Genomic DNA, 24,393 nt, shown 5'->3' with positions numbered 1-24,393 from the left:
TAGTGTCTGTCTTTTTTCTATACTAAAATTTCGTTACAAAGAGTATATAGACATTTTTGCCGACGTAGTTATATTGTTTAAATCAATGTATTATTTTTATTACAAAAATATTTTGAGCATAAATTAGTTGACAAACTAATATTTAATTAAAAGACGACAAACTTATTTAATTTTTTTTCAATGATAGCAAATTTTAATATTACTTAATAAGGATCGACTTTGTAAGGTTGGAGACATATCTTTCACGAAATAGGTAAGCATTTCAATTATTGACTTTTCAACAAGTTTCATTAATATTATGTTTAGTTAAGGAAATGAATTTGAAATGATTTGGGATAAGTGGGCGGAAAATCAAGTGATTTGATTTAATGGAAATAAAGTATATTTGAGTAAAAAAAGCTAGGTAATATTCACTTAGTCAGTAGTCATTTAAATTTGTATTTCACCAAAATTCGAAAGAAAAAAAGTTCAGCTGATTTTATTTTAAAAAAGTTAAGTAAAGTTATTTCACAACTATTTATAAGTTGTTTGTGTTAAGGTTAATAACATTTTTTGTTTGTGTTAAGGTTAATAACATTTTTAATGATTTGAATTGAATTTCATCCAAACCGATTTTAATGATTTGAATTGAATTTTATCCAAACTGATTTTAAATTTACTATCATTGAGTTCATTAGAAAGTTCCTATGATCTCATTTATGATTTGCTCAAATCTCTTCTAAGATTTATTATATTATTGTTCAAAATATTTATCTAATAAATTTTTTTATATTAATTTTTATGAAATATTATTGTTTTAAAAAATATATTTCAATCTTAGAAATTAGTTATATTATTTTATAATTAAGAAATTAAGATTGAAATATTTAAATATTTTATATTTGGTTATATTTTTTTATTTTTATATATACATAAATAAAATAAAATAACAAATTCCTAGTATAACATTACATATGTCTCATAATTTTATAACCTCTACAAATTCTCAACCACATTGTTAGATATAATTTTCTAAAATGTATTTTTTTAGTTAAGAAAAACAATTGAATAAATAAAAATAAATTATTCCTTAAAAATATCATTTATTATTTTTCAATGAGATTTATAAAAAAAAATCAAAGAAATGAGATTATTTAAAAAAATATATATTACATAAGGCAAATTAGTAGTTCAACTCAAATCTCCCACAAATCCATTATTTTATTATACTCATGTCATGCTTCCCTCTTTCTTTAGAAACTTTTTTTTTTTTTTCAAATCAAAACAACTCACCTTCATAGAACAAATAATGAATTATATATATATATATAGAGAGGTGAATAAAGTAAGAGAAAAAAATATAGAATACATGTAAAAAGAAATATACGAAAAAGAAATTTATATAATAAATTATATTTCAAGTATAATTAGCTATTAAAATATTATTTTGTCAAAAGCGCTATTAATATTTTTTATGTTTATATTACTTAGTTATAATATATTACTAATATTTATATTTTTTTATTATAATAATTAAATAACACAACAAGAAAACTTCTGACCAGCGATTATTATGAATTTTTATTTATAATAATCACTATTTTAGTAATCAATAATTTTTTATTTTGTAAATTGATATTTAAATTGGTCACTATAGTGACTAACTATTCTTGATTTTTAAAATTGATTTTTAATTAATGATTTTCTTGTAGTGTAATAAATGGATGGATATAATCCTTCTAACACAATATAGTTAATTTTTTACATATGAAATGATGTTTTATATTGACATTTGAGTTGGAACATGTCAAATGGGATAAACAAAACACAACATCCTAAAATATCATTTGACACGTAAAAAGAAATTAACACAATTGAATTAGAGGAACTATATATCTATTTTTAAACTTTAGAATAAGAATGAATTTCAACTTCATACATCAAAATTTAAAAATTTAAAGACTAAAAATATTTTTAATTATATATTTAATTATACCTCTTAAAAGATCATGGATAAAATTTATACATAACTAAAATAATAATAACAAAGAAAAACTCCAATAGAATTTCCATATAATTAAAAGATAATTATAAAAAAAAGTCTCTTAATGGATTTTGATATATTTATTAATGTCTACCTCATTATTTATCTATGTCAATTGTGATTATAATAGTTACAACGTACATATAAAGAAAACAAACATTTTAACACTTTGACCCATCAAAAATCAATATCAAAATACATCACAACTCATTCATTCTAAGATATTTGAATAATTTTAGTTTCTATATATTTCAAACATACAATTAAAGTAATATAGAAAACCTCGACTATTTTCTTCATATTTATCGGTTTTTTGAATTTTCCATTTATTTATTATTCTTAAAGTTGAAGTAATTATTGGTTAAAATTTAAGTAATAAAAGGTAAAATAGGAATCATAATAATTTTATTATAATAAAAAAAATCATTTCATACTGTGACTGTAAACAACACAAGTAAAAAGAAGGAACAGAGTAAAATATTTAAAAAATGATGACATCTATTGGTAATTTTTTTTGATATATACAAACCTTAAATGAGATACAAAAAGAAACAGAAGAGTTATTGTATGGCTCTAAAGCATTAAATGAATACAATAAATGAAAGAGTAAATGTGTCTTGGAAATACAAAATATTGAATTTAATTCTCACCATACAAATGAAATAAAAGAAGTAGTAAGAGGGTTTGAAGGGTAATGTAGGGCAAAATAGAGTGGGGTAGGATGAAAAAAAAAATGAAAGAAATAAGGGGAGAGAAGAGAAAAAGCAATAAGTGTGATGAATAGTTAGAGAGAAATAATGAAATTGAAATAAGATAAAAGAAAAAGGTTAACGAGGGTTGATTTATGAGTAAACAAGAAGAAAGGAAATGAAGATATGTGTGGACAAAAGCTTTGTGTTGGTTTTATTTGTGTTCCCAAAAAGAGAAGAGTGAGAGAGAGAGAGAGAATGGGTAGAGAGTGATGATAATAATGATAATTTTGCTAGCGTAAGTGGGAAACTCAAACCCCATTTTCTCTGAGTGTACCATTAAAAACTACTATATATCTCCCACTCTCTTCCACACACTTCACACACCAAAAACCAAAAGGCTGCTCCATTTCCATTTTCATTGTTAGGATAAGATGTTTACCCTTTTGCTGCTCCTACACACAAAAACAAATTGCACTCTCTCTTCTCTTTCTTCTTCTCATTTCATTTCAACTCATCACTTTTTTCACCTATTTATTCAGTTTCTCACACCCCATCATCATGCACATAGATCTGTCACACCCATCTGCCAAGCTTGCTACTTGTCATCTCTACGTTTTGCATGACTCTCTCTGACTCAATGTACAGAAAGTCAGACATGGAAAGAGAGAAAGAGAGAGAGAGAAGGAGTTTTGTGTGTCCCAACATGGTTTTGGTTTGGTTGGAGTTTATTTTATGGTGTTTAATACCCTTTTCCTTTCTTCTTTTATGTTTTTATGTTGTTGTTGTCTCAGAACCATTTCATCCTCTTCCTCATCTCTTGATTCATCTTCTGGGGTTTGCTTTTCTTGTTTCTGCCCTTATTTCTCGGACTGAGGCTGTTCGTGACAAACCCTAAATTCTCAGAATTGTGTTCCTCTGAGAACATGCATGTCAGATCCTAGATTTCCCACCTTTTTAGCTCCAGATTTCGTGAAGTTTTCCTTTAATATGGATGTCACATTTTTCCTCCTCAGATCTGACTCGGTTGTGTGGCTTTTATTCTTCCCTTCAGATTTTTCCAAACCTTTTGTCTGTGAAACTTTCCATATTTGGGATGCTATTGTATGTGTACTTAGTTTCTTTTAATTCCTTCTATTTGGACAGAAATTGACAGAAGAGAGTGAGCACAAAGAGGCACATGATATAACTCTATATCACTGCTTTTGTGTGCTCACTACTCTTTCTGTCGGTTTTCAGTGCCAGAAAATTCTCCGACTCTCCTTCTCCATCAACCAAAACCAAACCACATCATCTTCTTCACTCTCTCTCTCTCTCATTCTGATGCAGCTCATGACCAAAAATGTCTCTTACTGAAACAGTTTAGTTACATGTTTCAGTATTATTGAACAACAGTGAGTAAAAGTTATCTGTTTATATTTTGTTTTATTTTAACTTCTACTATAATCAGTTGAAACAGGCTGATACGTGTTGTTTGATTGGCTTTATTATGGTTTATAGTATATTAGTCCTTGCAAAACGGATAAGTGTGACTTTTGATAGCATTACCTTGCACAAGGTGCCCTGGTTATTGTGCAGACCTTGAGGGGCACCGTTTTCTATCTTTTTATGTGTATTTGTATGGTAGCGAGTGGGAGGGACCATACACGTTATATAGTATGGTCCACACTTGTTGTTGTTTTCGCTTTCTAGCATCTAGCTAGCTATTATCGTTTTTCTGATTCCATAGCCTTTCATATATTTTAAGTTTATAGAGTATGCGGGCCATCAACTTGTTCATTGCTGTAATGTTCTCACCTGAAACAGTGTTTGGCTTAATTAGTTAGAATCTCTAAAACAGTACTATTTTGTGGTCTGATTCTTAGCAAACAACCCTATACTTAGGTTCATGAATATAGGGTTTATCATTACCCACCAAAACTTGTCAGAATAATACCCCATTTTCAAACAGGTCACTGGTCAAATGATTTTACTTTGCCTTTTTTTTTTCTGGTTTTTTCTTTCTGTTATGTGTTCTGATACTGTGTTAAGGGTCTGGTTAGATCTCGATAAACTGATAAACATGCATTTTATATAAACAGTTTGCAACCTTATTTTTGTTACTGAGTAGCATAAACTGAATGTTCTTAGTTGTCATTACTAGCATATTATCTTTGTTATAACAGTGAAATATCCACTTGTTGTGATTGCTTTTTATGAATGAAATTGAAAGAGTGGTGATATTTTTGTATCGTGGCTGTGGTGGACAAGAAGCACATATCAATTTGTTACTGAAAAGGTTTAACAATCAAAGTCTTTATTCCAGTTGTACGTGTAGTGGTTAGACAAATTCAGCTTGCTTGGTCCTACATCTACATAAATATATAAAAGTATATCTAAAACACCTTTACAAAACTAACAGCCTTAAGAAATGTTTGGATAAACTGTCTATATATACTTCTCCAACACAAAAAATTAGCTTCTTTCATAATCTAATTGTTCAAATTTTAACATATGCATAGAGAAAATCTCATTCTATTTTTTTTTCCAAAAGCTTATGCTTAGTTTATAAACCAGTTTTAATTTAGGGATTGATTTATTTCACCATCTTTTACTTTTTTTTTCTCTTGTATGGAGAGAAGTTATTCATTCACACCCTTATTCTCTTCAGTGAAGTTTAGCTTCATGATAATGAGATCCATCACTGATTAGTTTTTGGATTTTAAGTTTTCATATTTTTTGTTTGCAATTCTTAAAACAAAAACCAAGTCCTTAAGCTTTATGGTAGACTTTTCTTTTGAGACCATCCCTGCAATTCCTGCAACTTTTTTTGTCACATATATGTGTAAGTTCACAGTGAATAACTAATATTTGGGGCTTTGTCAAGTCTTATATTAATTATCCAGAATGATATTGAAAAATAATGATATTCATTTAGCTTTGTGTTTTTCTTATAATCATTAGTATGTATCTTGTATTTTTGGATGTAACTGATATATCATTAACCTCCTTTTTCTTTGACTGAATTCTCTATTTTTTTATGATTTCTTCTATTAGTGGCATGATGTTTACACTGTGTATATCGTGTAAGTATTTATTTATTGTTGAAAATATTCTGTAATCAGTCTAAGAAAATTCAATTTGAATATGTAACTCGAATACAAATAACAGACTGGTGTAGGCTACAAAAACTTGAATCGTCTACTGAAGTTTTTAGCAATGCATCCAATTATCTTATGATTTTAAGTTGGTTCAATGTTGATCCTAATAGGCATGGAAGAATTTTAAGATGCTGGCGAATGAATGACACACAATCTCCTGATTCTGGTAACTGGCTAAGTTGTGCAACTTTTTATATTATTGTGATTTGATTGATGGTGCATAATTCTGTTTGATTTATGTACTTTTTGTGGTAGTAAATTTAAATGATGCAAGACTAATTTTGATATATTTTTTCTGTAGTTACCTTTTTTTTGCACTTCTTTCTGTAATATATCAGTTTATAGTTATACTGATAAAGATAATATATATGAGTATACACTCCCCAGTTTTCACAAAAACAACCCCAAATAAATGTGCAGTATAGTAAATGGTGTATATAATGAAAAGGTTTCACTTTGTTGGAAGTGATTAATAATTAATTTCATTTATGGTTGCAATAGTGTTGTTGAAAGCTCAATAGTTCATTGTTTGTTCCAATAACATGACTTGCTTTTGAATTTTGTGATTGTTTGTTATGTAAGGTTTGTTATATAATCTTCTCTTCTTCAATGTTTCAAATCTCAACATCTAAACTATATCTTCTTGAGAACTATATCCATGACTTTTAAATACTGATTAAGTTATTGTATTTACAAAAACATGTATATATACATCTGAACAATAACAACAACAAAAGTCTTATCCACTGCATGGAATCAAAGGGCTTTAAGCTGAGTATATTATAGATAATTTCCTCTAATCTCCTATTGTCCCTTACTTTTGTTGTAATCACTGGTGTGCTTACAGGAATCTTCTTTGTACATGTTTAAATGAAGCTGAAATTTTCTCCAACACTGCTACTGAGATTTTATGACTGCATAATGAGAAAAGTTACATAACTTATAACTATGGCTTCAAGATGAGGCAATGACTCAAATCAATGGAAAGAATGTTAAAAGGGTAGGTTGAGAAAATTATGCAGGGGTTCTCACTATTTTCTCACATGGTTGCATTTTTGCTTCACAATTGTTTTGGAGATATTTGCTTTTGTAGTTGTGTGAATGCCTTTCTGCTGCAATCTTGTGCAGTGAAATGGTAGTTTTTATGTAATATACATTTTTCTTATGAAAAAAATAAGCTTTTTAATGATCATTAGGGTCATCATCACATGGCATTATAGAAAAGAAATTGTCCAGATAAGAATTTCAACATATATAAATGCATACACAGCCAAAAAAAAAAGATTATTGGAAACGAGATTGTTTATTCCAGTGAAAGAACAGTTAGCAGTTTTTGTGTATGACATTGCACAACATTATTTTCGAATTGTATATTATTTTATTTGGAAACATATACATAACTTTCACCAAGTATAATATATTTGGTTTATACAAGACACTTGTTTTCTTTTACTATGATATAAAAATAACTTCCAAACTGTAGTTTGATCTTTTAAGGATGTTCTTTTTTTCTTGAACTTGTGTCTGTAATGTTTTCTCGATGTGCTATGAAGTATTATTTTACTTGTATGGATAATGATACTAATTCTTGATTATTATGCCTTCTGATATGTAAACTTCAAAGTATATTTGCATCTTTTATGCAGACAACTTTTTGAAGATGCTGATGATGCTTTGTATTAGTGTCTGCCTTAATAATATATGGCTAGAAGTCATATATATTTTCATAAAATGTTTTGAGTTAATGTGCCAGACTTGAAAGTTCAAACACAAATTTATGATATAATTTAGAGAATATTTATACTCCAAATTTGATTGCCATCATAATTTGATTTCTCAATCGATTGAACAGGGTGGGAGTGAGTTAGTGAGTGAAAACCTTTTTACATGTTTTAATGACTTACAATTTTGTTTTTATGAATTTGGATGAAGAGTAGGAAACATTAATTTTGCAGATGATGATGATGATGTTTTATTAGTGTATTGATAACTTTTATTCTTATTTTTCCCTTGCATAGCTTATAAGTTTTGGAAGCTCCAGTTTCAATGAGTAAAATAATAATAATAATAATAATAATAATATTCTATTTTAAAAGTTCTATTATAGCATAATACAAGTCAACTAGGATATATATATATATATATATATATATATATATATATATATATATATATATATGTGTGTGTGTGTGTGTGTGTGTGTGTGTGTGTGTGTGTGTGAGAGGCATTTCGAAAATGTGTGGCTGCTAATTAAAGTTGGTCAATTTATCTTCTTGGGGGCATTATCGAGTTCAATCCATAATTATCAAGATTGAGTGTATGAATATAAGTGCTTAAAAAGTTATAATTACAAGTTTGTGTATAAATTAAAAGTAATTTTTTAGAGAAACTAATTCAATCTTTGTTATCAATTTGATGTATAAATTAATTATAATTTATTAGGAAGCGTATTTTGTTTAATTTTTCTGTTTCCTTTTCTTGAAAGTACTTGTATAAAAATTTATTCAAACAATCTTAAGCTGTTGTATCTTCTTTTTTCTTTTATTGAAAGAGTATTAACGAAATATTGGTTAATACATGTTTTCATCTTATCTAATATCGATTTATTAAAAGTAAAAAAAAAAACTCATATAAGAATGAAGTTTTTATAATATATTTTTTGACGATTTTAATTATTAGTAGTGTTTAAAAGGTCTTATTAACTTCTAAAGAAGGTGTTGTTAACATAAATATTGACAAATAGTGAGAAATAGTTACCAGTTTATTCTGAGCTCCGGAGAAGAGAGGTATCAGACAAAATGAATTTCAGTACTCATCAAATTTGGCTTTGAAATTTTTTTTCACAAATACTTTTAAAAATAAAAATAAAAAAATTTCAAAAATTAAATTAGTTAATATAAAAATTAATTTATTGAAAATGATACTATTTTTTTTCCTGAAAGTATGAAAAGTTTATCAAAGAGTATATATGTTATGATTATTTTTGGATATTGTGGGCACTTTTGATGCAGAGATTTGATTCTTTGGTTCCTTTTTGTGTTCATAATATGCATCCCTCAATCAAACATGCTTCCTCCACACCTGACATAAACCACTTACGTTCCTAGTTTTACTATTAAATTATTATTATATGCTATAATCTATTAACTAATCAACGTCTAATGACACTCTAACCTAGAAGTGGATACAATTATTGAAGGTTTTATGGTGTCTTAATATATATATATTGTTAGTACAGTAAAATTCTCAAAGTAACCCTATTGCAAGGTTTCTTTTTCATGTAATGTCTAGTGATTTCTTTTTCGAGTAATGAGTACAAGTTTCCAAAATTTTAACATTTTTTTGTAATATTCTACTAACTTATATGTATAAATGCGCACTATATGAAAACATCACGTTAGTTAAAAAAACTACCATTGTGAAATTTGATATAAAGAATGAAATGAAAATATTAAAGAAAACGACTCAATAATGTGATGAATTTAACTCTAAAGTAGTTAAGACGAGTACAAGAAATATTTGTTTTTATGTTTCAAATCGGAAGAAAACTTTGATAGAAATCCTATGGCATTGTTTGGTGCAAATCTAATTGTTAACGTTGTGCAAGCTCAAAAATATAACTACTTAAATGATTCCCAATAGTGACCATCGTGAACTTATTCATAACTGTAGGTTAAATGTACTCGCACGTATTTATACAACAATTAATAAAGCTAAATACTCTTTTGTGTATATAATACTTTTTCTTTCAAAATTACTTTTTTTGAGTATATAATACTATTTTTCAATACTTTTTTTCACCAGAAGATTCTACTGTTTTCAAAATATTCTTCCATTAAATTAAACATGCTAAAAAATTAGCGTGTTTAAATAAATCACTCACACATACATGTCTCTTCGTGTCAACTATCCACAATAAATCACTTGTCTATGCTTAACTATTAATAATATAAAACTAAAGTTAGTATAAACATTAATTTTAACTTAGTGATAAAATAACAAGATCAGAATGCAAACACACGTTGTCGCTAGTTTTAGTGACAGCACTAATCATAAACAAGGGGTACCATTCCATGTTGCTATAGTGGAAAAATTACTTCAATTAATCAAGGCAAAATAGTATCTAGTTTTGAACCTAGCAGCATTCGAAGCTAGTGGCAATATTAACAAAATATTAAACAAGGTTACATATGAGAATGTAAAGCAGCAAATTGAGAATTAAGAGTAATTCATCCTATCTCTTAATAATTTTACAATATATATCATACATTTATGGGTGGGGAATTATCAAAATAGCCTGGATTATCAGAACCTGCCGAGGGAATAATTTCAGTTCAATTTACTAATAAATTTACAAATAAAAAATATTGTACAACACAACATTAGGTTTTTTTGGAGTTAAGTCAGAACTGCCATTTCAAAATTTGTTGACATACTAACAACCACTTTTTGCAAGAGCACCAGCTGCAAAAAGAAGATTCCTGCGAGAAAACTGCTCCGGAACACAACACAGTTAAATCTTTATAAAGTTGAATCAAGACTAACATGGATAAGTGAAACAAAGAATGGGTAATTAGTGAACGTACCTGGAGAGAGTAAACTGAAGCAGATTTGGTTGGCAGGCTTTTTAATGATCTGAGTCTGTTAGCATTCCCACTTCTACTAGTGTGAAAAAAATACGAGCTGTCAGTTCTTGCATTAGAAAAGAAAATTCCTAAAGAGATGGTTTTGTGTTTTCACGTCACATAAACTACTTACTTTTCTTCATTCCTTGGAACCTTTATACCAGTAGTTACATCCCAAAATTTGACGGTGCAATCAGCAGATCCAGATGCTAGAAGAGAACCTTCACAACTGACAAATCCAACAACAAAGAACAGAAGCGATGTTAAGACTTTGATAGCAACCTAAAATACCTTTCTATGATCAAGCTGAAATGTTGAGTGGGGTTGTTTGTGGGGATCACCTGAAAGCGAGTGACCAGACACATGAGGTGTGACTGACTAGAGGTGTGACACAACAGCCGCTAGAGAGGTCCCACATCATGATTGTGCCATCTTCATCACCAGATGCCATGTAGCGACCATCAGGGGACATTGCCAAAGACAAAATCATACTTCTATGACCAATGAAAACCCGCACACATTCCCCACTCTGCACATCCCACAGTCGAACTGTTTTATCACTGGAGCCAGTAGCAATGTAGTTGCAGTTGGGATGCCACTGCACACACTAAACGACACAGAAGAACAGGTAAACGATGCATAATTAATAAGGATTGAAAAACTGAAAATATTCTTCAAGTACTTCAAATAATATTTTGAGGAAAAAATTAATCCATCTACGGACAAGAGAGGAGAAAGGGAATGAGTAAAGAGTCAGCACAATTATGGATCCCCTCTCCTAAAAGAGAAAAAAATAAATAAATGCAGGATTGTCAATTGGTTTAAATATCTAGGAGCTAAATGTAAACGAAAAAGTTATCACACAACTAAGGCATGCATGTTGGGTGGTAAAAAACCTACAAAAGAACAAACTAAACATACATAGGTGAGAATGTTGTGCTGAATGAGTGAGCATATGGGCACGATCAGATCAGGAATAAATGTATTAGAGAAAAAGTAGCACCTATTGTAGAAAGGATAGTAGAAATTCAGCTTAGGAGGTCTGGACGTGTGGAAAAGTAACCCAATTGCTAGAGGTAGAGGGAAACTAAGAATAACTAGGCAAAATCATTCAGGATTCCTTCAGAGTGTGTTGATTTCTTTCTCTCTCCTCGTTTTATCATCTTTGTAACCATAAGAACATTCTTGATACACTTGTTCTTTAATATATATATATTTTTTTATAAATTTTTCATTTATCTAAAACAAAAGCCAACACCCCTCTATAATTATTTTACTCATCTAATTTTATCCGTCAACCAGGGGGAGAATGCAGATTTAACACTTCTATTCATCGTCATCATCATCATCAATATTTTTATTATTATCGTGGTAACTAGGGAGTTTCCTTGTGAACTCAGGTTTGCCAGACATTTTGATGATTATTTTATCCTGTATTTCCTTGAGAAGCATAATGAAGTACACATAATCGAACCAAAAAGGCTAAAAATGTTTGTTGAGTTGGCAGACACAACTTTTATTTTGATAATCTCCCTTTAAATTGTAGCTTGAGGACCTAGGACTCGGACAAAAATTTGTATGGATAAACTCAATTCACACTTTAATTTAGTATAAGGTGTGTTACTCTAAAATTGCACTGCGTCGCACATTAATATAAGGTAACAGAAGTAACTTTGTGTACGTGTATGAAACATGAAACTTCTGGAGCAATCAATGTATAAATAAAAAATTGTAATCAATAGCGGATGATATAAATCTAAAGAAAATTAGGACAAGCACAAGGAAAAAAATTAACTGCTAGAACTTACATCAACATCTGACAAATGTCCTGCCATTATTCTTAAAGGTTTTATTCTGTCCATAGACCAAATCCTGGCAGTTCTGTCATGTGAACAGCTGGCAAAATAATGCCCTGCAGGACTAAACTGCACCAGAAAAAAAAAATGTAGCAGTCTAGAATGTAAATGCAGACTCAAAATTAAATAGAATGAGACAAAAGGAAAGATGAGAAACAAAATATCCACTGGATAGGGAAGAAAATCTTCATAAGCTCCAAAAATAAAACTCGAGGGAACGAATTTCCAAAGATACGCTCATACTTGTATTGAACAAAGATGCAAGGTGTATATTTCGGAGAGAATACACTGCATACTACTTTTAGGAATATTACATCTTTAAATTATTTTTTTCAGTTTCTCTCTCTCTCCCACCAACCATCTCATCCCACAGCATCTCTGTTATCTTCATCTCTACTGTGTTACATAATTTTCTGTAACAATACATCTTCTCTAAAAATCACATGGCATCACCACGTCTTAAATCTTTAAATTTAAAATAATCCTAGAGTATATGGAGAGTTGTTCAATGTTATGACATCCGTTATAATTATAGGCGTTGATCCTAGATAACCAAGAATATTGTATATTAGGATGTTTTAATTTATTCCCATATCAAATCTTTATCATTAAAAAATATCAAATCTCCTCTATTACAGTATTGACTATTTTTTCTCAATATAAATAAAGTACACGTACTGTTTGAGAAACACAGTTTCAATATTTCTCTACCCTCGAGTTTAACAAGATCCATAGAAGTTAGAAAGATTTAGATGATAAAAGTCTACCTGAACATCCCAGATAGGGTAATTGTGACCCTTGTAACAAACAAGATTGGCATTAAGCTTTGTACTCCATAATCGAACTGCATTAACGTATCATAAGACTCAGAATTAAAAATACAACAAATATATAGAAAGCTTAATTTCTATGAACTGCCAATTTAAACTATTTAACATTGTCAATTGATAAAAATCACAGTTTTAAGGAAGGTAGTTATTGTGGGAGTTGTCAATTATACCCTATTTTCTAGTACTTGAATGTGAAACAACAAAGTAAACTGTCAAAGGTGAAGACAGAATTCAGAAAGAACAATAGATCATTCAAATGGGATCAAATTAACTTACCTGTTTTGTCCGCTGAAGAGGAAAGAAGAAAATCCCCGGCAGCACTAAAAGTGGCTGCATAGACTGGACCTGAGTGACCTTGAAACAATGTGTACTGTCTTCTCCCACTATTTTGCCCAATAACTTGTTCATTTTGTGACATGTCATTCCCTCCCTGCGAAAAATCTGATGATAGAAATGACTGAACTATTATAGCAAGCAAACAGATAAAACTCATATTTGAGCATATTGAATTCCTCAAGACTTAAAAGCTTGCTTCAATGAGTTTAAATTTAGCTAAACCAGAACTTTCAGTGTAGACTTGGTTCAACTACAATAGTTATTCTTTTTAGACACCCTAATGTTTTAACATTAGACATGATATTTGAGAGTTCAAGAAGCCAGTTTCATATATGGCTGGACAAGATTGATCAAGATTATCATCATATTAGCGATGGATTTCATCGCATACAAATTACAGTGGCATCACTCAAGCGATATTTAATACCCACTACACAATCCAGAAAAAGGACCCAGAGTGATCAGATAAATCCCCTAAAACTTCTAGAGAACATTTCCAATAAAAACCTATTACAGGGCCAAATAGTGCACCCACTCTTTTACATCACATTCTTATGCCAAAAGTTTTTTCCCCTAAAACATTTTATGGAAAAATCTAAAAGAAGACACACCATGAAGGAAGCTACTACTGTATATGTTGCAGGCAAGTGTGTGTATTACAATGACATCACTCTCTTAAATGATATTTAAGATCCACTGCACAATCCAGAAAAAAAGAGAGTGATGTATTACAAATTATGTCATTGGACATTGTATAGCACAATCCAGAAAAAAGGCAAGTGTGTGTATTACAATGTCCAATGACTTACAGGGAGAAAATAGTGCATCCAGTCTGTTTTACGTCACGTTTTATACCAAGTTTTGTCACCTAACAAATTCTTAAAATCAAAGGTCTAAAAGAAAAAAGCACAATGAGGAAGCTACGCTACTGTATATTTTGCATACATTTTTACACATACATATACTTATAAGGAATTTAACAAAGTGAGTTTTTTTATAAGTCGTATTAGAACCTTGCAGCACATTACAGATAACCATCATACTCAATTAATAGTAGTGAGTGAAAATTGTTTATAATCATATTCAAGTTTGTAAAGCATAGTATGCAACAAATTTACTCAGCTTGGTCTAAACAAAAGGATTTAAGCAATGAACTTACGAGCAGTGGATTGTTGCTCAAGTTTTGCCATATCCCAGACCTGCAGACACGAGTCAAAAATAACCCCAAGATAAAGCTGTAAAGGGAAAAAGGGTGTTCTTTCGGAAGGGTGGAAAGAGGAGGAGGGTGAAGAGAAAGAACCTTTAGTGAAGAGTCAGAAAATCCTCCAACAAGCAATGATCCATCGTGGGATATTGATGAACAGCTTAAACTGGGTAGTTGAGCAAACAGTTAAGTGTTACCCAACAGAAAACCAAACATAAATAAACTTCTTCTGCCAAACTAAAGTGTAAGAGATTACCCATTATGTGTATTTACAAATGTGTAGAAGTTAACTGAAGGGAGAGCAACACTATTCAATTGTACACGATTCCTTAAATCCTCTAGGATTGACAGTTCTACATCAGTTGAACTGCAAGAATAACATTAGAACATTCAACATAATAGAACTACATATTTTTAATGAACGCTTTTCTATGGCTTTGATGTCATTTAATAGACCAAAATTCTGACTCTGCAGTTCTCACTGTAATTAAAAACATAAATATAGGATGATCTTCTAGTTTAAACAACAACCAACACAGAATATGTAAAGCCAATTATACAAAAAAAGACTTGAGAGAATACACTGTGGGCAAGGGTAGCTCTGGTTTAATGCGAGGTGCTGCAGATATAGTGCTAGCTTCTGGTTTAGCATTTTTCCCTGTTGCACTGCTGACCTTGTCCTTTTTTACCTTTTTTACTGAATTACCTTGCTTTCCTACATCAATTGACCTTTTCTAAAAGAGAAACAAGTGAAAAACAATTAACACTTCTTGACAACCAAACAAAGAATCTTCAGTATTAAGGTGATCAAAGTGAATTCAAATGGAACTAATGCTCAACTTTTTTACAAGTGCACAAATTCTGAGAAATGTATTATATCAGATCATTCAGTAAAAGCCTTTATGAAACGTAAGAGTCAGTGGTGCACTTTAATAACGGATGTACCTTACTCTCATCATTGTCTCCCTCTTTACCTTCGCCTTCACCCTTTTCTGTGCCTGAAAGCAAGGCCCCAGCCTTATCTATGTGGTCTTCCACAGAATCTTCAAACATCTAGGTGGAAATAATGAGATTGAAATCAGACTATAATTTAACAGCCAATGATTATTTAAATCAGAAAAATATTTCTATTAAAGAATCCTATGAAGAACATTTTTGGACTGGAGTTTAGGGTGGATGATAGGCAATAAATGTGTGTGTGTGTGATTTTGTTTACTATTAAATGAAATTAACAGCTACTTCAATCCCCTTCAACACATCACAAAAGAGGAAAGGAAAGAAAAATTGTGTAGTTTTAAAAATTTTGGAGGACTCATTGCTCCCACTCTGGAAACACAAAGGATGTAACAGATGTCAAAGTTCATTTCACTGTTGCTCAAGGCATTACAATTGTGAAATGCATAAAAGTAAGCAATTTTTAAGTATTTGAAAGTTTAGGTATTATAGATGCTATTATAATACACTTTTTATAACAAAAGTTTGCAGAAGTAAGAAACTGGAATGCATTGAAACAAAAAAGAGCAAGATAATTTTATAAAATTGTCTAGCTTTGTAGATATACTAAAGGACTCACCCCCCAAAGGATTTCTTTCTGATTTATCTGGTTTACTGCATCCTGGATGCTTCCACTGAGGGTAACAGCTTCTGGATCATCAGAAATTGAGCTCGGTTGCCCAGCTGTAACTGCAGGCAACACGAATGAAATTTATGTAAAACTGACAAGTAAATGAACAGAATTAACACACAACTTAAAATGAGGAAAAGTACCTTGGAAGTTAATATGCTCATTGATAATACCAATTATTGTGGTGGATTGCATACTATGTAGGTGTTGCAATAGAAGCTCATAAGAATACTGCCAGAAGTCCAAAACATTAACTATCAGATTTTTCAATGTATAGAGAACTTAAACGCAATGACCTCAGTGATGAAAATTCTTAACAAAACTATAAATAAAGCCAAAACTGGTTTTTACGTATATGATTCTTTTCTTTATTCAGAAGCTGCAAATCAAATGCTAATAATAGCCAAGCATTTTTCCGAAGAGAAAAGCATCACCAATATTAATAAAAAATAAGATCACAGGAGAATAGTCAAACACCTAAAAACAAGGCCCAAAAGGGGCACAAAAGTTCTGCCCTACTTCTCATGGATTATGAAACTAACTGAAAAAACATTTAATCTGATGAGTACTGAAAGGAGTTACTGAGAAACAGTTCAATTAAAGCATATTAACAAACTAATCTAGGTAAATAAAGACATTACCCGACATATCTTTATGTTGAACTTACTCTGCCTAAGGGAATGTGCGAATTCCATTTCCTGAGAAAGAACAATATTGAAGGATTATATAGTGCTAGCTGTCTAATAACTTCAAGAAACATATAAAAGATATCACATTTTAGACAGCAACTAACCTCCAAATGAGTAGGAGAAAGAACTAGTTCCAATTTCTGAAGGTCTCGTGAGTGCAACATTTCATGGTCCTCACGAAAGGTATTGAAAAAGTTCCAAGCTGAGTATATCCGACAGAATCATGAATCATGTGACAGAAGCATAAAACAAATGTTGCATTGATTGCCACATTAGGAACTTCAAAATTCATCAAAAATAATATTAATAATTATTGTTAAATGTCTGTGCGAAGAAATATTTCATACCTTCCTGAAGATGTCCTTTTGCCACAAGATCCATGAAGCAATGGATAAATACTGGATAAAGCACACGCAGTAATTCATGCTGCAAAGAAGTGGCAAACCATGTGTAAGAAACTGAAACACAGCAATTTTGTGAATGAACTTTAAACAAGACAGTAACCAAACGCCATACTACCTTGTATGATTCAAGTGACCTGTATGCCCATGATCTTAGTCTGCCATATCCATCATGGTATCTAGCAGAACCTCTCTCCAATCTGCAAAATAAAAGGTTTTAATTCAAGAAACACTCCTAAAAATATTTGAGTTGAAAGTGTATCTAATATAGAATTCGTGCAAACTGATGACTATATTCTAAGAAAACACATAAACCTCTTCAGCCTACATGTTTGCTAACTGTTTTCAACGGAAAACAATACAATTTGAAATCATATTTGTGCAATAGTTTTCTTGTGAGATGCTAAAAAAGTCAAAAACAGATAACATTTGTGGCTTAAAAACCTAGGCCAACTGTCAGTTTCATCCTCTTAATTAAATTTTTGTCTGCCTCATGCACAAAAGTAAAACTACCCACCTATCCTTTTTAACATAATTTTAATTGAAGTTCATCATCTAAATTAACATTGAAGAGCAAGAAACACTGTTTACGGCCAAAGAAATTAGCAACGTGTAGCAATATTGAAGGATAACTCTATTGATTAAAAATGCACCATAAGTTCAAAAATTCATAAGTTTTACAGAGCACACAATGCATCTTCAAAATATGAAATATAACCCAAATCTTAGGCACTGAGGTAGGCAACTACCCCAGCGGCAATTTCATTGACATCTAACAATTTAAAACTAAAATTTTCAACAGAAAAGTTGATGTGTTTTTTTCAGTGAATCCATAGTATTCCTCCCAATGGTTGAAGACTAATCACTCAAGATACGGCTATATATAAAAATTCAAGTGCATTAGAAGTCCAGAAATGAACAAACTGAGCAATATACCATAAAAATGACACCCAAACTTGTTGTCTTTTAAGGTTTTGGATAAAAAGATAATCTCACAGTACACACGAGTTTACTCACAGCTCTTAGTGTCAAATCTCCCATGGAAAACCCCACAGTCCTAATAATTCTTTTTCTGTTCAGATAGGCCTACAAATCAAACTCCTAATCACATGCCTGAAGGACAAAGACATCTCTCAGTCATACCATAACATACCTGGCATGATTTAAGCAGTGAGTATACTCGATTTTAAGTGATTCAAGCTTTCAATTCTTGGTGATGTCACTTTATACATGGAATAAACCACATGTCTATATCTATCTATACATATTATAAAAGTAATTGGGTGAATGCTTTGATTATTTATGTCTAGTTTTAAACTCTGGTATACATCAGCTTCATATTCACAAGCCCGAAAGTTTAAATCAAGACACCTGGTGACTCAAAGGTGATGGAGTACTATAATTTCACATAAATTGAAAACGAAAAAGATAGAGAGAGTGAATACTGAGCGCGATTGAGAGTGTTGGGTTGAAGAGAGGAATCGGTGTTGGAAAGTTGAAGTTTGTCATCGTTTTGCGCAAACCCTTTCTGCTTGAGGTACCCACTCACACAACCTTCTATTTGATCTTCGTCCATGCCCACACCAACCAAATCAAACTGACAGTGTTCTTCTGCGTCTCTCTCTCTTTCCCGCACTACTCACCTAGGTGAAAATGAATCCAACCCGATCGACTTCACTAAAAAATATTGGTTCGGTTAACTTCATTTGATATTATTTTATCTTTTAACTTTATTCAAAGTGCTCTAAAATATCTTATTTAATAGATTATTTTTCATGTTACATAAAAAGTTAGTTTTATAGTATTATTAAGGTATAAATACACATTTGGTATCCAAATTTTTTCGGAAAGTTCAATGTGGTATCCGAACTTTAGGAATGTTCAATTTGGTACCCCAATACCCCAATTTTCTAAAGAGGTTCAATTTGGTTCTCTCTGTTAAGTTGGAGTTAACACCGTGTCCGTACAGGACACGTGTCAAGTCATAAATTTTTTTTTTTTAATTTTTTTTCAAAAAATTAATTTTTTTTTTCAAAAAATTATTTTTTTTTTCAAAAAATTTAAAAAACTGCCACGTGTCAGTTTATCATCGTGCCACGTGGCAGCTTACAAGCATGACACGTGGCAGTGTAATAGTTGTTTTCAATTTAGTACCCCAATTTAAATTTTTTGTTCAATTTAGTACCCCAATTTTTTAAAATCATTCAATTTCGTCATCTTCCATTTGAGACCAAATTAGTAAATAAGCTTAATTACAACCTATATATACATGTTACAATAACTTTTTATAATATATATACATCAAATCATTTCACCTAAATACTTAAATTATTTTATTTTTTTCATTTTAACCTTTGTAAATTTTTATACATGAAATTTTTTACACTTGTAAAAAATAAAATAATTTGAATATTTAGGTGTAGTGATTTGATGTATAAATTCAAAACAATTATTTTAACATGTTTATATAAATTATAATTAAGCTTATTTACTAATTTGGTCTCAAATAGGAAAGGACGAAATTGGATCATTTTAAAAAATTTGGGTACTAAATTGAACCAAAAAATTAAATTGGGGTACTAAATTGAAAACAACTATTACACTGCCACGTGTCATGCTTGTAAGCTGCCATGTGACACGATGATAAACTGACACGTGGCAGTTTTTTAAATTTTTTGAAAAAAAAAATTAATTTTTTGAAAAAAAATTAAAAAAAAAATAAAAATTTCATGGCTTGACACGTGTCCTGTACGAACACGGTGTTAACTCCAACTTAACGGAGAGGACCAAATTGAACCTCTTTAGAAAATTGGGGTACCAAATTGAACATTCCTAAAGTTCGGGTACCACATTGAACTTTCCAAAAAAGTTTGGGTACCAAATGTGTATTTATACCTATTATTAACATGAGTATAGCGTTGTCGTACATATGTGTACATATTTTATTTTTTAAAATTTGTATAATATTATATTAATATATAATAATAATATAATGTTGTTAAATTAATATATAACATAAATTTATATTTATTAAAAATAAAAAGAAATAAATGAAAAAATAACAATTGATAAAAAAAATAAACGAAGAGAATAAAATAAATAATTTTATAGAAAATATATAAAAATAATTTTTAATTTTTAAAAATTCAATGAATGCTATATGGGAGTTTGAACCTATGCCACGCACTAAAGAGGAAGAAGATGCTATGTTGTGTACCTGTAGTGTATTTATGGTTTATATCCTGAATTTGTCTGGGTACATTGAATGTTGAATGTCAGATTGGAGAATTACCACCTGGCGGTATTGAAATTCGGGGGGCGAAAGAATGGGCCCAATTTTGTGCAAGTTTGAACAGGGGGAAGGATTAGATGGTGTGTCCCGAGGTTGCCGAAGTCACATGTCATTTCTTGTGGAATTTTTCCTAATGTCCCCCTAATAGGCATTATAAGTTGTGTGAATTATAACCCTGTCTTGGCTCCACGACAATTTGGGTGTCCGATCAAGAGCTCCCCAACTCCATAAACTTTGGTTGCCATTTGGACTTATTATGAAGAAGGAATTTCCCTCGATCTAATTCGGCGAATTAGGGGAGTGCTTGGGGTGAGATCCTGCGTGTAGAAAAGGACCTAAGGCCATGGGTGATTGACGAGAAGATATCTTACCAACAATGGATTCTGGAAAGGGTTAACACGATCAAGTTACCTTTCAAATCAGACTCTCTTGCTCCTGAGCAGTCAGAACCTGCTGAGTCCGAGGAAATGAAGGGGTTGAAAGAGGAAATGGAGAAGATGAAACTCAAAAATGCCAAATTAATTAATGAGCTTCAAAGTCGTCGACATGAGTATGTGGATCTAAGACGTGATAATGAGGAAATGATAAAAGCGTATGAAGGGATTCTTAGGAAACAAAGAGAAGAACGAGATCATGCTTTCAGAGTTAAATAGGATTTGGCTGTAGCCACCACCACATTAAAATCGAGGGACCGAGAGAGATGCAGCAACAACATCTAAGCGCCAAAGAGAAAAATTGTGTGAAGAATTTAAGAGAGAAGACTGAAGCGCTAAAGCGGTTGCACAACGCTCAAGTTAGGATCAGTGAGGTTGAACGACAGATGAAAGAGATGGTGTCGACCTTGAGGTGAAGATGGATGAAGAACGTTGGCACAGAGCTGAATTGGAAAAGGAACATCAAGAGGTGATAAGTCGAATGAATGAATACTCAGTTGAGCAGGAAATGACCATGGAACATTGGAGGAGATGTTTCTCACAGTTGGCTTCCTTGGCAAATGGAGCATCAAAGATATTTCGCGATTATTGGTTGAAGCAGAAGCTGCACTACCGATATTCAATCCGTCTAGGGAAATTGAAGCATTCTTTAGTCATTGTAGGGAATTGATGAGGGAGATGAAGAACATGATAGCTAGGGCTAGGGAATAGTCTTTCTTTCTGTTCTCGTATAATGAATGTAAAAGACTTGTGGATGATCGGGTTGTATTGACAATATGTGATTGACTCAGTTTCATGTTAATTTCTATGATATGTTTACCTCAAGGTTTTCACGGCTTTAAAATTTCCGACTAAAATAAATGTTTGCATTCATTTTAATGCTTTTCATTTTTCATAATTCATTTCATTTAATAAAAGTAGAGAGCAAAAGCAAATACAACGGCAAAATTTCCACGACACCCCTTACCGCACACGAGCTAACCACAGAAGCATGGAAGATTGGAAAAAGGCTCATGAAGTTGTGAACGCTGACATTAACCAGCTGAAAGATCAAGTGAGCCAGATCTTGGAGGCCTTAAAGTCGTTGAAGGCTTTGGGAGAAGCCTCCTCTACGAGGATTGAGAAAAATATTCATTCTCAAGTTCCGCGATATGAAGTCTAGAACACTCGGGGCACGCCAGTCTCGTTCCTAATGTATGGTCTGCCTCTGGGGTACACTCTACCCATTGGAGAATATTTGGAAGCGGAGCAGACTTCCTTTTCTTTTCCTGTGACTAACAACACATTACCGATCAATACTCAAGGGTCGATGTTAGCTTCAACACCCGTGACAGGAATGAGAATGAATGAGACAACCACATTTGCAGGACCGAGGGTGACTGTCACACTTAAGACTCCGAACATAAATATCGACGAAGATGCTTTGATTAAGGTCATACCGCACGCTACAACCCAGGTAATGTCCACCGGTGTTGATGGGGCTAAAAGTAAGCTTGAGATTCTTGAAGAAAGGGTTCGAGCCATTGAAGGTGGTGGAAGCTATGGGTTTAGCGATGTTACGAGGTTAAGCCTGGTTCCTAGTGTGATGATACCACATAAGTTTAAGGTCCCAGAATTTGAAAAGTATCAGGGTACCACGTGTCCTAAAAGCCATTTAACAATGTACTGTAGAAAGATGGTTGCTTATGCCTATGATGACAAGTTGTTGATATATTGTTTCCAAGATAGTTTGGTTGGTGTTGCGTTGAATTGGTATACACACTTGGAGCCATCTCGAATTCATTCCTAGATGGATTTGGCTGACGCCTTTGTGAAGCAATATAAGTACAACATAGATAGCGCGCCAGATAGATTGCAATTGCAAAACATGGCCAAGAAGGATACTGAGTCCTTCAAGGAATATGCACAACGGTGGAGAGAGTTGGCTGCTCATGTCGAGCCACCAGCCACCTCTACTTGATAAAGAGATGGTGGCAACGTTTGTAAATACCCTACAATCACCATTTTATGAGCATGTGTTGGGGAATGTGTCTTCTAATTTCACTGATATCATTATTATCGGCGAAAGGATAGAAATTGGTTTAAAAAATGGAAAGATTGCTTATGGCATGTTCGCGGCTGCAACTTCTAAAAAACCCAGTTTTAATTCTGGAAAAAAGAAGGAAGTCGAGGTACATGCAACCTCAGTAATGCCTGTGTGGGATGGTAGGGCTCCTAATCATAACTATCGACCACACCTGAACCAACCTCCTTATGTGGCTAGTGTAGTGTCTGTTCATCAAACACAACCTTAACAACAAGGGTTTTATCAAACATCAAATCTTTATCAACCGCAGCATGCCCCAAATAATGCTTGGAAAACTGAACCTAATTCGAATTTCAACCGAAATGCAGGACAAAATGTCAATCTGAGGAGGAATCAAGAGAGAAATTTTTTTCAATTCACTCTCATTCTTGTGATGTATATGTAATTGTTACCTCATCTTCTTCAAAAGTGCTTGGTGGCAATTTGTCCGATGAAACCTATGCAACTTTCGTTCCCAAAGAATTATGATCCAAATGTTAAATGTGATTATCATGAAAGGGGAGTTGGTCACTCTACTGAGAAGTGTGTAGCCCTTAAACACAAAGTGAAAACTTTAATCAACTCGGGGTGGGTAAAGTTTCACGAAGACAAACCTAGTGTCAAAGCTAATTCCCTTTCAGGACATGGGAATCCTTCGACAAATGCCATTGAGGATAGGGAACAAAGATTGAGAAAGCTAATCCCTCCTCTTTTTCTTACAAGAGTGAGAAAGTTGTCCCGTGGAAATATGGTGCATGTGTGTCGGGTGGAGAACAAAGAACAGAAGGTCAACCTATCAGTGGTGAGCCAGCGGTTGAAAATATATCGGGCATCAGTGGAATAACTAGGAGTGGTCGAATCTTTACACCTCCGTTCCTGATGAAAGATGGAGCTGAAAATGATGAATTGGTGATGGCCAAAAAGTCTAAAGAACTCTTGAAGGGAAAGATCATATAAACCGATGAAGGTCCGAGAAAAGATGACAAGAAAGAAATATCTAATGAAGAGGCTAGTGAGTTCTTGAAGTTCATACAACAGAGCGAGTATAAAGTGTAAGACCCGAGAAAATTAAATAGTTATTTAAATAATTATTTAATTATGGCGGGTAATAGAAACATTTAAAGCAATTAATGTGAGGAACTATGACATGGAAAAGTACTAGCTCAAGTGGTTGAGAGTACTTTA

General features: G+C 32.0%; 1 protein-coding gene and 1 long non-coding RNA gene across 6 annotated transcripts; one reads left to right on the top strand and one right to left on the bottom strand.

Annotated features, from left to right (window-relative positions):
* The first annotated feature begins 2,996 nt into the window (after positions 1-2,996).
* LOC114193031 lies at positions 2,997-7,038 on the top strand. The gene is made up of 3 exons (XR_003606206.1): positions 2,997-4,106; positions 5,963-6,018; positions 6,700-7,038. It is a non-coding gene; the product is annotated as an uncharacterized LOC114193031 (long non-coding RNA).
* Positions 7,039-10,024: 2,986 nt separating this feature from the next.
* Positions 10,025-19,110, bottom strand: LOC114195441 (transcription initiation factor TFIID subunit 5-like). 5 transcript variants are annotated; one of them, XM_028085917.1, is made up of 19 exons: positions 18,863-19,110; positions 17,536-17,617; positions 17,364-17,442; positions 17,121-17,218; positions 16,969-17,025; positions 16,471-16,558; positions 16,277-16,386; positions 15,649-15,756; positions 15,286-15,437; positions 14,960-15,070; positions 14,800-14,869; positions 14,659-14,698; positions 13,440-13,604; positions 13,101-13,177; positions 12,286-12,402; positions 10,819-11,084; positions 10,611-10,706; positions 10,439-10,514; positions 10,025-10,344 (listed from the first exon to the last, which is right to left on the bottom strand). In XM_028085917.1, the coding sequence occupies exons 1-19, from the start codon at positions 18,991-18,993 to the stop codon at positions 10,288-10,290; spliced, it is 1,980 nt and encodes a 659-aa protein (XP_027941718.1). In that variant the 5' UTR covers positions 18,994-19,110; the 3' UTR covers positions 10,025-10,287. The 5 variants fall into 5 exon arrangements, with proteins under 5 accessions (XP_027941718.1, XP_027941719.1, XP_027941716.1 ...); XM_028085918.1 differs by having other exon boundaries at positions 10,439-10,511; XM_028085915.1 differs by having other exon boundaries at positions 12,286-12,397; positions 14,659-14,869.
* Between the last annotated feature and the right edge of the window lie 5,283 nt (positions 19,111-24,393).

The sequence above is a fragment of the Vigna unguiculata genome, chromosome 8 (genome assembly GCF_004118075.2).
Source record: "Vigna unguiculata cultivar IT97K-499-35 chromosome 8, ASM411807v1, whole genome shotgun sequence".
NCBI lineage: Eukaryota > Viridiplantae > Streptophyta > Magnoliopsida > Fabales > Fabaceae > Vigna > Vigna unguiculata.
The sequence above is the reverse complement of the archived record's forward strand: the minus strand, read 5'-3'. Positions and strand labels throughout refer to the sequence as shown.

Excerpts from the sequence above, each read along its gene's own strand:
- LOC114195441 (XM_028085915.1), bottom strand. The coding sequence starts at position 18,993 with ATGGACGAAGATCAAATAGAAGGTTGTGTGAGTGGGTACCTCAAGCAG. Across the intron at positions 13,178-13,439 it reads CTCTTCAGCGGACAAAACAG|TTCGATTATGGAGTACAAAG; the intron begins GTAAGTTAATTT and ends ACGTTAATGCAG. Across the intron at positions 10,345-10,438 it reads CTTCAGTTTACTCTCTCCAG|TTTTCTCGCAGGAATCTTCT; the intron begins GTACGTTCACTA and ends GTTCCGGAGCAG.